The following is a 14,026-nucleotide window of genomic DNA, read 5'->3' on the forward strand; positions in this document are numbered from 1 at the left end:
TAGGAATACTTGTTGCGCCATGCTTCACTTTGGCGCGCCGTCAGAACAACGTCCATTCTGTCATTGATCATTAGAAGGGGAACGTGGGGTTGTCCAGTCTTAGCTGGCACGGTTTGTTGAGATTCCAGCTCTGAGGCGGGATTGCGAAAATACTCTGTAAATACTTCGCAAAAATGGCCCGACGGTGTAGTGTCTGTGAAGGGTGTGGTTGTGTACTTTTTTGGAGGCGTGTCCAGAAGTCCGCCGGATCGACGATGTCATCCCGGAAGAGGTAGTTGATAGCCATGCCACTGATCCATGTCATGGCGTGCTACATAGACGATGGAAATTAGGTCGTGTCAGGACGTATCCTCGTGGAGGGAGAAACGTCATTTGGGGGTACTCTGAGGTAGAAAGCCATAATCTTCTGTACGAAGGTCCAGACAGCTGCTGCTGGCCCACACTCAAAACGATGTAAATCTGTATCTTCGGCATTGCACTTGAGGCACAGGGGTGAATCCATGCAGTTTCTGTCTTGTAGTATATTTGCCGTTGAGGAGAAGGTACCACGTCGTGGTGGTGTCAGTGGTGTGGTATGGTTGGTGGATCGTTTTCCAAACTGTGCCATGAAACCTGAGAGTGGCGTGCTTCCACGGGGTTTCGGAGTGGATACGTTCGGAGAAGACGGTAGATGTCGCAGGTGGTCGTCTTCCTGGTCCTGGGGAGCTCTGTGCATATGTACCTGTACTCCAAAAATAAACTGCCGATGTGCGACATCGGAGGTGGGATGTGTGTCAAAGACGTCGGTGGGCGTCTCGAAACAGGTGCGAGCTCGTTGGTCAACATTCCAGTAAAACTAGCATTTTGGCTTTTCCATAACCGGATCATATTACTGGTGTAAAGTGCGGTAGTCCTGGTTCTCACGATAACCAGATTGAGACCATCATCCCACTGCGGGCGGTGAAGGCACTTCAAAGATGTCTCAAGAACATATAAAATACACGAAAGCCGCCTGTAATCGGGCTGCCATTGTCGCAGTGATGGTCAGAATGTGCGCGATGTGTGGTATCCGGGCTGCCAGATGGATATTGACGACATATATGCTCTAAAATTCAGGCGGTAAACCATCCGGGCTAGAAGACCGATTCAGTGATCCTTTGGCCACCGCGCCATGAACGTCGTCGGTGGTCACTTCCGCAGTCAGGAGGATTGCAGCCGCGGCGTTTAATGTATAATGTATCTCCTAGGTATCCTCAGCAATGGCATCTGCACTGGCAGGTACTTCTGGACAGAGAAGTCTGTTGTGAAGGCATCCGCAATGGTAACTTGCGAAGTCATCCGAGGTCCATCAGGTAGGTCTTAAGTTGTCATTAAGGCCTGTCGGCGTCGACGAACATTTTGAACAGTGTGATGCATAGAAGGTTAATCACCGTTAATGCTATCTTGGGCGCGTGCTCGTATAATGGCTCCTTCTTGAGATGATTATCTTTTCCTTTTCATCATATATATCTGTGCATTATCATCTTCGGGAATCTGTAATGTACTTGAAAATAGACTTATAACCCGATATCCTGGTTGTGCAGTAACATTAATAATATAATTGTGAAACAAGGCAAAAAACAGTGTTTATTTAGTTAAAAATGTTCTTCGTGTTTTCCAACTTAATGATTTTGCACAAACATTCTGACAACTGGTTAACGTGTTCAGTATGGGGTGTGACCCTCTGTAGCCGAGCAGTTCTAGGCGCTACAGTCTGAAGCCGCGCGACCGCTACTGTCGCAAGTTCGAATCCTGCCTCTGGCATGGATGTGTGATGTCCTTAGGTTAGTTAGGTTTAAGTAGTTCTAAGTTCTAGGGGACTGATGACCTCAGAAGTTAAGTCCCATAGTGCTCAGAGCCATTTGAACCATTTTTGTGACCATCTCTGGCAGCAATACAGGCCTGACAACGACTTGGCATGCTGTGAATGATATCCTCAATCTCATGTTGACGCAATAACGCCCTTTCGTCCTGTAGAGCTGCTCGCAAATCTTGGAGAGTGGTTGGTGGAAACAGACGTGATGCAACCCTTCCCCCTGTGCATACCAGACATGCTGTATGGGATTTAAATCGTTTGAGCGAGCTGGCCAGGCTATGGGTGCATTATGTTTCGTTTCCAAGGAAACGTTAACCGCTCTTGCTCTATGAGGTCGATTATTATCGTCATCATTACGAAGTCTGGTGCCACAGCACCCCGAAACAACTGCACATGACGTCCCAAGATCTCTTCACGATACCTGACAGCAGGCAAACATTGCCGATCCACCCATACAATTTCCTGAAGAGGTGTTGGTGTGGTTAACATAATGCCTCCCCACATCATTAGGAATCCTCCTCGACATCGGTCACTTTTCGCTGTGTTTGAGTCCTGAAACCGAGTTCCACGTTCCCTCCAGATGCAAATCTGTCGAGAATCACTCTCCATAGCAAATCTGGTCTCATCTGTGAAAAAAAATATTGGTTCACTGTTGAACTGTCTAGGTGATATGTTGACGACTCCACCCTAGACGATTCCTTCTGTGAAGACGCGTCAGAAGTACGCAAACAGCAGGTCTCCGACGATAAAAGCCACTCGGCTGAAGCCTTCTGTACACCGTTTGCCTTGATACAACACGTCCAGTGAATGCGGCGGTATCAGATGCCAGATGCCGTGCAGTACTAAGGCGATGCCATCGTACGCTTACAGCCAAATAACGGTCCTCTCTTTCTGTTGACACAAATGGTCGGCCGTTCCCTGTTCTTCGGGACACAGTTCCGGTTTCAATAAATTGTCGCTTCATCGGAAGAACAACAGAACAATTCACATTAAGCCATGGGGCCTCATCAGTCTCCGACTGTCCTGCTCCCATTCTTCCTGTGGCCTTCCAACGCAAAGAGTCTGGTAGGCATCTTCTCTGTACCATACTGCATTGTCTGTGGTCGGGTACACAGCAGCTGTGGATGAGGGGCTACCCGTCAAACACTACCTTCTTTGATAGCTACCCTGACGTCGTGGTTGGCGTGATTGTCCCTTGACCCGAACGACACCTTCGGTGCAGATCACGATCGTGCGGACACCTGTTGACCGTTTGTATGATTATATCGTGAATTAGACACAGAACGGGGAAATAACGGTTTGTTGCTTTAATTTTTGACACCAGTGTATTATTTAAGGTCATTCTACAAAATATCTAGTTTTTGTAATACGGTATGACAAATGGCAAATACTTAAAAGTTTTTATTGACACAAACGGAAGTCAGGTGGTTATATCACGGCAGAACGGTTTTCATATTGAATTAAGTTTATGTTCAAAAAATGGCTCTGAGCACTATGGGACTCAACTGCTGTGGTCATCAGTCCCCTAGAACTTAGAACTACTTAAACCTAACTAACCTAAGGACATCACACACATCCATGCCCGAGGCAGGATTCGAACCTGCGACCGTAGCAGTCGCACGGTTCCGGACTGCGCGCCTAGAACCGCGAGACCACCGCGGCCGGCCTAAGTTTATGTTTTTCTCACCAGGTGCACATTTCCCAAGGCAAAGTCTAGCTTCAGACTGTCGTTTATTTGGCTTCAGACTGATGCTATTAGGTATACATTTTGCTAAAAATCAACAGTTTACGTTCATTACTTCAGGGAACAAACACAAACCTGTGCAATGTGCACGACCGTATCGAACTGTTTATTAATAGCCACACCGTTTTGAAAATCTGATTGAATATCAGTCAAATTGAGTGCTTCGAGGCCCTTTACGATTTCTTAGTAAAAAGAGCATAATGAAGGGACTTATAAAAATTTTCAAAGACTATTTCCCTGCTCTGTCTAGTACTAACAGTTGTATCTGCAACCAATTGGAGGAGACAATAATTCTGAAATCCATATGAAGTATAAATTTAAGCCAGCAGCTACTCGAAATTTCCAGTGACCTAAGTTACAGGAAATAAAACTTTGTCACCGATAAGTTACTGGTTAAGCTTAAAGGCGAGATTTAGAATACTACCACACTGATCGGTAACTATTTTATTACTTTCTTTAACTTATATAAAAATAAATACAGATACAAATTTCTCAGTGAAAATAATTTGAGACTGTCTTTAACTTCTGTGGTTCCTAATTGCAACGTTATGTGGCATGTAAAGTAAGCAAAGCAGGCGGGTCCTTCTCGCCGAATTCCTCGGAAGGGTTGAGCCAGCTAACTTCATAATGAGAATTTGTGGGTCAACAGAAAAGTGCAAAACTCTCAAATATTGAAACGTATACCTGCCCATTGTGCAAGAGCCTTCAACAGCCATTCTGATGTGGTACAAGTGAAATGTGAAGCATTATAAAAGCATTATTGCTATTAAATCGTTTGTTTGGAATTCAGTTACTTTCATGATACAGTAACTACCTTTTTCTATAATAAGACTAAATACTAAAAGGTATCAGATAGATTATATAGTGGTAAGACAGAGATTTAGGAACCAGGTTTTAAATTGTAAGACATTTCCAGGGGCAGATGTGGACTCTGACCACAATCTATTCGTTATGACCTGTAGATTAAAACTGAAGAAACTGCAAAAAGGTGGGAACTTAAGGAGATGGGACCTTCATAAACTGAAAGAACCAGAGGTTGTCCAGAGTTTCAGGGAGAGCATAAGGGAACAATTGAAAGGAATGGGGGAAAGAAATACAGTAGAAGAAGAATGGGTAGCTTTGAGGGATGAAGTAGTGAAGGCAGCAGAGGATCAAGTAGGTAAAAAGACGAGGGCTAGTAGAAATCCTTGGGTAACAGACGAAATATTGAATTTAATTGATGAAAGGAGAAAATATAAAAATGCAGTAAATGAAGCAGGCAAAAAGGAGTACAAACGTCTCAAAAATGATATTGACAGGAAGTGCGAAATGGCTAAGCAGGGATGGCTAGAGGACAAATGTAAGGATGTAGAGGCTTATCGCACTAGGGGTAAGATAGATACTGCCTACAGGAAAATTAAAGAGACCTTTGGAAATAAGAGAACCAGTTGTATGAACATCAAGAGCTCAGATGGAAACCTAGTTCTAAGCAAAGAAGGGAAAGCAGAAAGGTGGAAGGAGTATATAGAGGGTCTATACAAGGGCGATGTACTTGAGGACAATATTATGGAAATGGAAGAGGATGGAGATGAAGATGAAATGAGAGATACGATACTGCGTGAAGAGTTTGACAGAGCACTGAAAGACCTGAGTCGAAACAAGGCCCCCGGAGTAGACAACATTCCATTGGAACTACTGACGGCCTTGGGAGAGCCAGTCCTAACAAAACTCTACCATATGGTGAGCAAGATGTATGAAACAGGCAAAATACCCTCAGACTTCAAGAAGAATATAATAATTCCAATCCCAAAGAAGGCAGGTGTTGACAGATGTGAAATTTACAATCAGTTTAATAAGCCACAACTGCAAAATACTAACACGAATTCTTTACAGACGAATGGAAAAACTAGTAGAAGTCGACCTCGGGGAAGATCAGTTTGAATTCCGTAGAAATACTGGAACACGTGAGACAATACTGACCTTACGACTTACCTTAGAAGAAAGATTAAACCTACGTTTGTAGCATTTGTAGACTTAGAGAAAGCTTTTGACAATGTTGACTGGAATACTCTCTTTCAAATTCTAAAGGTGGCAGGGGTAAAATGCAGGGACCGAAAGGCTATTTACAATTTGTACAGAAACCAGATGGCAGTTATAAGGGTCGAGGGACATGAAAGGGAAGCAGTGGTCGGGAAGGGAGTAAGACAGGGTTGTAGCCTCTCCCCGATGTTATTCATCCGCATATTGAGCAAGCAGTAAAGGAAACAAAAGAAAAATTCGAAGTAGGTATTAAAATCCATGGAGAAGAAATAAAAACTTTGAGGTTCGCCGATGACATTGTAATTCTGTCAGAGACGGCAAAGGACTTGGAAGAGCAGTTGAATGGAATGGATAACGTCTTGAAAGGAGGGTATAAGATGAACATCAACAAAAGCAAAACGAGGATAATGGAATGTAGTCGAATTAATTCGGGTGATGCTGAGGGAATTAGATTATGAAATGAGACAATTAAAGTAGTAAAGGAGTTTTGCTATTTGGGGAGCAAAATAACTGATGAAGTTCGAAGTAGAGAGGATATAAAATGTAGACTGGCAATGGGAAGGAAAGCGTTTCTGAAGAAGAGAGATTTGTTAATATCGAGAATAGATTTAAGTGTCAGGAAATCGTTTCTGAAAGTATTTGTATGGAGTGTAGCTATGTATGGAAGTGAAACATGGACGATAACTAGTTTGGACAAGAAGAGAATAGAAGCTTTCGAAATGTGGTGCTACAGAAGAATGCTGAAGATTAGATGGGTAGATCACATAACTAATGAGGAAGTATTGAATAGGATTGGGGAGAAGGGAAGTTTGTGGCACAACTTGACCAGAAGAAGGGATCGGTTGGTAGGACATGTTCTGAGACATCAAGGGATCACCAATTTAATATTGGAGGGCAGCGTGGAGGGTAAATATCGTAGAGGGAGACCAAGAGATGACTACACTAAGCAGATTCAGAAGGATGTAGGTTGCAGTAGGTACTGGGAGATGAAGAAGCTTGCCCAGGATAGAGTAGCATGGAGAGCTGCACCAAACCAGTCTCAGGACTGAAGTTCACAACAACAACAACAACAGGACTTTGTGAAAGGAGGACACATGTCGAAAAAGTTTAGGAACAACTGTCCTTTGGTATCTCGTAAAATATCCGCTTGACATCACATTCACATGGTACAACCACTATATTATCTGTTGAGTCTAAATATATTTGTTAAAATTAAAAGAAAACTTATGAAGGACCACAAAATGCAGACAAGAAAGATATTACATTGAACACGTTCTTGCTTCAACTAAATAAAGAAATATTCTTCATCTCGTGACGCCATAACTATCTCCTGGATGACTTTATTCCTGAAACAAGCAATTAAGACGTTAGAGAATTATGATAAAGAAACTAGGATGATATGTAAATGTATCTTAAACTTACAATGGTGTTGTAGTACACCATTAGAAGGTCATTCACATTTTCCGTAGATATTCCACTACGTTTATCCGTAATGACAAGCGTAGCTCGACTAAATACCCTCTCGCCAGGAGCAACAGAGGCAGGTTTACATGGTACTTCCCGTTCAACTTGCGACAGTGTGGGATAGGTTGTAGCTCCTGGCTCCCACCACTCCAGAAGTGACTACGCTTCATCCGGTTTCCCCATCAATAGATACATGCAAACTTCATAGGCAGTTCCCTCCTCCCCCTCCGCCCACAATGCAAAGACGCTCTTTGCACGTTTTGAAGGCGTCGATTCTGAGGCTTAGTGCTTTGTATGACGTTCTGCAAATAATTCAACTGGCCTCCATAGAATTTAAATAAATTATTTCGCGTAGTTGCTAATAAATTTGGAGCACTGTTCACATGTGTTTTTACTTTTATACTAGCAAACGTTGAGGGCGTTAGTACAGATAAAATATTTACTTAACAAACTTACGTAACATTACATTTACCTTGAAATGCAACATATGTGGAACGTGATACACCATAAATTTCTTCTCTGTCAGCGTCGGACCACTGCTAGCTTCTGTAACCTTGGTAGCCTCTTGAAATACTTCGAGAAACTGAATTAATTTGTCAGCTACCTTGTACTCCTAGTTCCCAAACAAGCGTATTTTGCTGTTTCACATAAAAATGCAGCAGTTTGTTCATGATGCATAGATACATGCGATACACAAAGTATTCCAGCGCGTCCAACATGATGCTTTACTGTAAATTGCAACCATGAGTCTTTCACATGGCGATTACTTTTTATGTACGTTACGGCATTTTTCACTTATTCAATGATGCGTAAACATTACGACAATATTCCTGCAACCATTTATCCTCAAGGGTGTGAGGTAGAGCGGTGTTTAGGGAGTGGTTGTCGAACGGAAAGCGACAATAGTTCTGAAGCCTATTTTTCACATTTGCCCCCTGGTCGGTAACATAACCCTCGACAAATGCCTTATAAATATCCCTAACTTGCTCATTTTAATTTCTGTTTTTATATTTATAGCACTTTTCTCTACATCAGATAGGAACACGTACACATGGTATAAAGGGACAGTGCGTTGGAGGAGCTCTCATTTGTGCTTAGGTGATAGACGTGAAAAGGTTTCTGGCGCAATTATGGCCTCACGACAGGGATTAACACGCAGCATGGTAGTTGGAGCTAGAAGCATGGGACATTCCATTTCGTAAATCGTTAAGTCATTCAATATTACGAGATGGACCGTTCAAGATTGTGCCGAGAACACCAAATTTCCGGCACTTACCTCTCACCATGGACAACGCAGTGGCTGACGGCCTTCAATTAACGACCGAGAGCAGCGGCGTATGCTTAGAGTTGTCAGCTCTAACAGACAAGCGACCATAGAAATCAATGTGGGACAGTACGAAGTATGTATCCGTTAGGACAGTGCGGTGAAATTTGACGTTAATGGGCTATGATAGCAAACAACCGACGCGACTGCCTTTGCTAACGACACGACATCGCCTGCAGCGCCTCTCCTGGCCTCGTGACCACATCGGTTGAAGCCTCAACGACTGGCAAACTGTGCCTGGTCAGATCAGTTCCCATTTCAGTTGGTAAGAGCTGATGGTAGTGTTGGAGTGTCGTGCAGACTCCACGAAGCCATCGAGTCAGGTTGTCGAAAAGGCACTGCGCAAGCTGGTGGGGGGTCCATAATGGAGTAGACTGTGTTTACATGGAATTGACAGGGTTCTTAGTCCAACTGAACTAATCATTGACTGGAAATTGTTACGTTCGGCTATTTGGAGACCATTTACTGTCATTCATGAGCTTCATGTTCACAAACATGTCACCGGGCCACTACTGTTCGCGATTGGTTTGAACAACTCTCTGCACAATTCGAGCGAATGTTCTGAGTACCCAGATCACCCGACATGAACCCCATTGAACATTTGTAGGACATTATAGAGAGGTCACTTCGTGCACGTCACCCTGCACCAGTCTCAGTGTCGCAATTATGGACTACTATAGAGGCAGTATTGCTCAGTATATCTGCATGGACCTCCAACGACTTGTTGAGTCGATGGCATATCGAGTTGCTGTATTACGCTAGTCAGAAGGTGGTCCCACACGATATTAGTAGGACCTTTGCCACCTCATTTTACATGTACTCGCACCATCCATCATATGCTGCAGCACTTTTTTTTTCTTGTTTTTTTCCGAGACATTATTGACCGATGACGAAGCACATCTCTTGGGCGTGCAGCGAGCAACAGTCCTCGTATTTCTGGTACTGCCTGTGCAAGATCCAGATAGCCTTGTCCTGTAACTTTCTCCAGACAATGTATTTTGCAGACGCCGGAAGGTTGCCAGTACTGTTGATCTATTAGAAGACGCTTTGCAGGTATTCAAGTGAAGTAACAGGGTACAGGGACAGCCATCACGATCATCAAATAACTTGTGAAGGTGGTTCGATGAACCCTTTGCCAGGCACTTAAATGCGATTAGCAGAGTATCCGTGTAGATGTAGATGTACGTGAGCCACTACACTCTGCAAAACCTACAGATTTATTTTGATCAGCTACAACCTGTGTAATATTTTTTCATACCATGTTATCTCCTGATTTCTCCATACGATTGAAGGTCCCTCCCAGTTTCAGGTAACCCTCGTTTTTTCCTTCTATACATTTTCTAACCTTTGGTCGGTGCAAAGACCTTGCATTTCGACATGAACTTCTGACATAATAACAATAATATGCGATAACCATAAGAGGGCCTACAAGAAAATTAAAACAATTGCGATTTGCTTACACTCTGGTCACTTCAGTGTATTGCGCTGAACTGTCCGCGTAGGGCTGCATTAGCAGGCCACACACGAGCGGATATTAGGGGCGGGCCATGGATATCTCTGACGGATTCTGGAACACCTGCAGTTTCCGCCTGTTCGTTAAAAGAAACGTGACCGTGAAGCCCTCAACTACAATTCTCGTAACAGCCAATCCGGTCTCATTAGATGGGCGCACTCGTGCGTATTGTTGCAGTAAGCGGACAGGCCACGTTCAGAAAGTCCATGAGTTTGCTGCGGTTTCCTCTTGGCAGCAAGTTCTAGTTGCTTCCAGTACGGCGAAAAACTTATAAAATTCTTTCGTAAAAGACCTTCATTGTGGAAAATGATCAATGAACATTACAGGAAGAAGAATATAAAAAGTAGGGTACGAAGAGATATTTGAAACATTTCTAGACGATATTCCAACTGTGGACCAATGTGTAATATAAACTTAGTTACAAAATTTGAGATCAAGTTCCATAAAAGAGCCCAGAAAGGTGGAGGCTTTAGAAAGAAGCGCAAAGAGGAAATGATGAATTGTTTAAACCAATAAGAATTTGCTTGTATTATGTTCAGTTTTTATTACGCATTACTGTGTTACATCCATTCTTTTTCATTTCGAGTCTTTTCCTTTACAATGGATCAAGAACACCTTGTTCCTAGCACATCAGACTTTCACGATTCTAGAAGGAGTGCAAACTACTCGGAAATCAAATCCGCTCGTATGTGACCAGTCCTTCTTGCCTTACCAGCGCGGTCCATTTTCCTCTTGCACCGAGCCCTGTTGACTCTCGGGCTCAGCCGGGTATCCGAAGGAGTCGAGAACCTCGACGCCGCATCGCGTCTCGCGCTCTTACGTTGCCGGTACAGCTGAGCTGGACTACATGCGGGCGCGCAAGAGAACGGAGCGGTCAGCCGCAGGCGGGCTCGACCGGGTGAATGTAGAGCGATTCACGGCTGCGGCTCCGTGCATTATCCAGCTCATCTCCACGAAACGGTTCACGTCTCTCAACCACGAAGTAGCATTAAAACTCCCATAGTTTTATAAAATTTAAGTCGTTTCTTTCGATACTTTGCCGTTTTGGTATTGTATTATCATGGTTTACCTTTCTGGGAAAGTGATCCTTACGTACAATGTCTTGAAAAGTTGTCTTACAGACACCGCACAAGCTCGAAAAGTCAAGTACCTATTATGTACGAGTTTTGTATTAATGTTATTTCATTAGTGCATTTTTGACTAATTACTGTTTCTTTGCAATCTGTTAATACTCATTTATCGTGTCTTAATAGATTTAGTAAGAAAGCGCCATTTCACAACGTAATTCCTCTATATCAGCTACTGGAGACTTATTCTGTATGAACTGGGAACTAGCACGCAGAATCATCTGGAGGATTTTTCGCTTCAATCTATCATTACTTAACCACTTTTTACGTTGCCATAGAGATATATTTCCACTTCTGATGTCAGTGTAGTAAAATTGCATTGTTTTCATTTCCATTTTCAGGTCATTATGTGTACATCGAGTCATCGAGCCCACGAAAAGAAAATGATTTCGCCAGATTGTACTCGCCTGTGTATGGCAAGGAATTTGCAGATGACGGATGCTTCATGTTCTGGTACAACATGTATGGAACAACGATAGGTATGTACTTTTTAGATGTCTAGTGCACAAAACATACTACGGTAGTACTAACCTTAACTGTCCGCCCAGGAACTGGGCATTGTGTTGTCCTAATCATCATCATTTCATCCCCACCGACGCGCAAGTCGTCGAAGTGGCGTCAAATCGAAAGTCTTGCAACCGGCGAACGGTCTACCCGACGGGAGGCCCTAGTCACACGACATCTACATTTTTTTACTAACCTGAACTGAATAAGACACCCAAAATCTGTACGTAATATTATTGTTATAAATACCTAGGTTGATACAAATATTTCTGGAATTACCGAGAGTAACACATTTTACACTTACCTTACAAAGTAAGAAGAAAGGTTACAGTTTAACGTGCTGCCAACGCCACAGTCATAAGAGACAAAGGTCAGGCTCGAATTGGACAATGCTGGGGAAGGAAATCGTCTTTACCTTTATCGGTTAATCAAGCATCTACATTTCAGAATCGTTCAAATTAAAAAACTTTTCAGTGTAAGAATGCTACATTGATTAGACATAGGTTGATCAATTTGAAGTTCTTTTCTACATAGGTTCAACTCACGTCGGTACCATATCGCATCAGATCAGTGACTCACTGCCTTTCCTGTGCTTATGTTCGTTTCGATGCATAGAGGCCAAGTGCTCTAACAATAGCTTATACGAGTATGCAGTCGTACTGCAGCCATCACTACATATCAGTGCACATCTCCTTTTGAGTTACATTTCTCCTGTCAGTCATTTAGAACCTAATGATACAAATAAATAAACTGAAAACAATTACTAGATGTGGGTTTCACAGAATTGTAGCTATGGACCAAATAATTGGATTGAAATGTCATTTGATAAATTGTTTTCTGTTCGATAAAATAATTTTGGATAATTTTGGGCCCCGTCATTGTAAACTACGAAAACAACTAAATTGTCGACGTTTCGATCCACTTGCTGCAGTTCACTTCAGGGAAATTTTGAGTCCGACGTTATAAAGCTATTTTACCTAATGAGCATTTGATAGGCAAACTCTGGTGGTTAGTGGAGTGGTGATGGATTTGTTACATTTATTGAGATAGACATGGAAATTTATGCTAATTACACTTATTAACTAAAAAAATCTTCAGTTGTGTATGCCATAAATAATTAATATAAACGAAAAAGTATAGCTGCACAAGCTTCAGGAATATAATCAAAATACATTACAATTCCTTCAATTCCCGCAAAACGTTCTTTCTACATGACACCTCAATTTGTTGCAGTTATCTTTATATATATATATATGAAGATAGTATCTGTTGCTTCGGACATGTCCGAAAGAACAGATACCATCTTCATATATATAGTTAAGGCTCACCGACCATTTGACCATCTTCTTATGTGGGGATGCACAAACAGTGCCCGAACTCTTGCGGGAATCGGCAATGAGTATAATGGGCAGGGGCACTATGAAAATAGTGCGGGACAATAAGTTGGGAATGTGGGTCTCACGGGAGGCGTGCCAGAGATAAGTACCTGTAGTCGCACTACACTCTGTGCCCTCGGTGGCTCAGATGGATGCCGGCACGGTAACTCAGCGTGTTCGGCCAGAGGGTTAGCTGTCCTCTGTAATAAAAAAAACTGAGTTAATGGATCAACGACGAACTGAAACGGGTGTCTTGCGATCAGACACAACGAACGAAAACGATCAAAATGAGATTTTTAAAAAAATGGATAGAACGTCTGCAATGTAACCAGGAGATTCCGGCTTCGAGTCCTGGTCGGGGCACACATTTTCATTGTCGTATATCAACGCCTGTATGCACCTATGGGCATTCATTTCATTGTAATGGCAGTTATTTTTTCCAAAATTTACTCTGATCAGCTGCCTTTCCATGCCATATAAAGTAAAAAAAATACATTTATGTCAGAAAAAAGAAGAAAAAACGACGCACCACGAAGAAATTATCCGAATGGGACGGAAATCCGTTGACGTAATGCACATGTACAGGCAAACATATAACCACCGTTTGAGAAAAAGTGGTTGATTTATTCAAGAGAAAGAGCTCACGAACTAAGCTAGTTAATTACTAGTTGCTCCACCTCTGACCATTATGCAAGCAGTTATGCGGCTTGCCACTGATTGACAGAGTTGTTGGATGCCATTTTGAGTGACATAGTGCCAAATTCTGTACAATTATCTCTCCCTAGCCGGTTGCAGGACCCTGTCCGTAATGCTCCAAACTTCCTCAACTGTGGAGAAATCCGGCGACCTTGCTGGCCAAGGCAGGGTCTGGCAAGCCCGAAGACAATTAGAAAATGCGGACTGGCAATATCTTGCTGAAATGTAAGCCCAGGTTGGCTTACCGTGAAGGACAAAAAATAAGGCGTAGAATATCTTCGACGTACCGGTCTGCTGCAGGGGTCCCGCGGCCGACAACCAAAGTGGTCCTGCTATGAAATGAAGTGGCACCCTACACAATAACCCTGGTTGTCGGGCCCTACAGCCGACGATATTGAGGTTGGTATTCCACTGCTGTCCGGGGC

The 14,026-nt window shown here is 42.9% G+C and overlaps 1 protein-coding gene across 2 annotated transcripts in view; it reads left to right on the top strand.

The window, feature by feature from the left end:
• Window positions 1–14,026, top strand: part of LOC126298405 (MAM domain-containing glycosylphosphatidylinositol anchor protein 1-like) — a 1,040,893-nt gene that overhangs the window by 625,838 nt on the left and 401,029 nt on the right. For both annotated transcript variants that reach the window (XM_049989722.1, XM_049989721.1), the window contains exon 5: window positions 11,367–11,504. In XM_049989722.1, coding sequence (XP_049845679.1) covers window positions 11,367–11,504 — 138 coding nt within the window. The remainder of the gene's footprint in view (window positions 1–11,366; window positions 11,505–14,026) is intronic.

Source organism: Schistocerca gregaria, chromosome X, assembly GCF_023897955.1.
Source record: "Schistocerca gregaria isolate iqSchGreg1 chromosome X, iqSchGreg1.2, whole genome shotgun sequence".
NCBI lineage: Eukaryota > Metazoa > Arthropoda > Insecta > Orthoptera > Acrididae > Schistocerca > Schistocerca gregaria.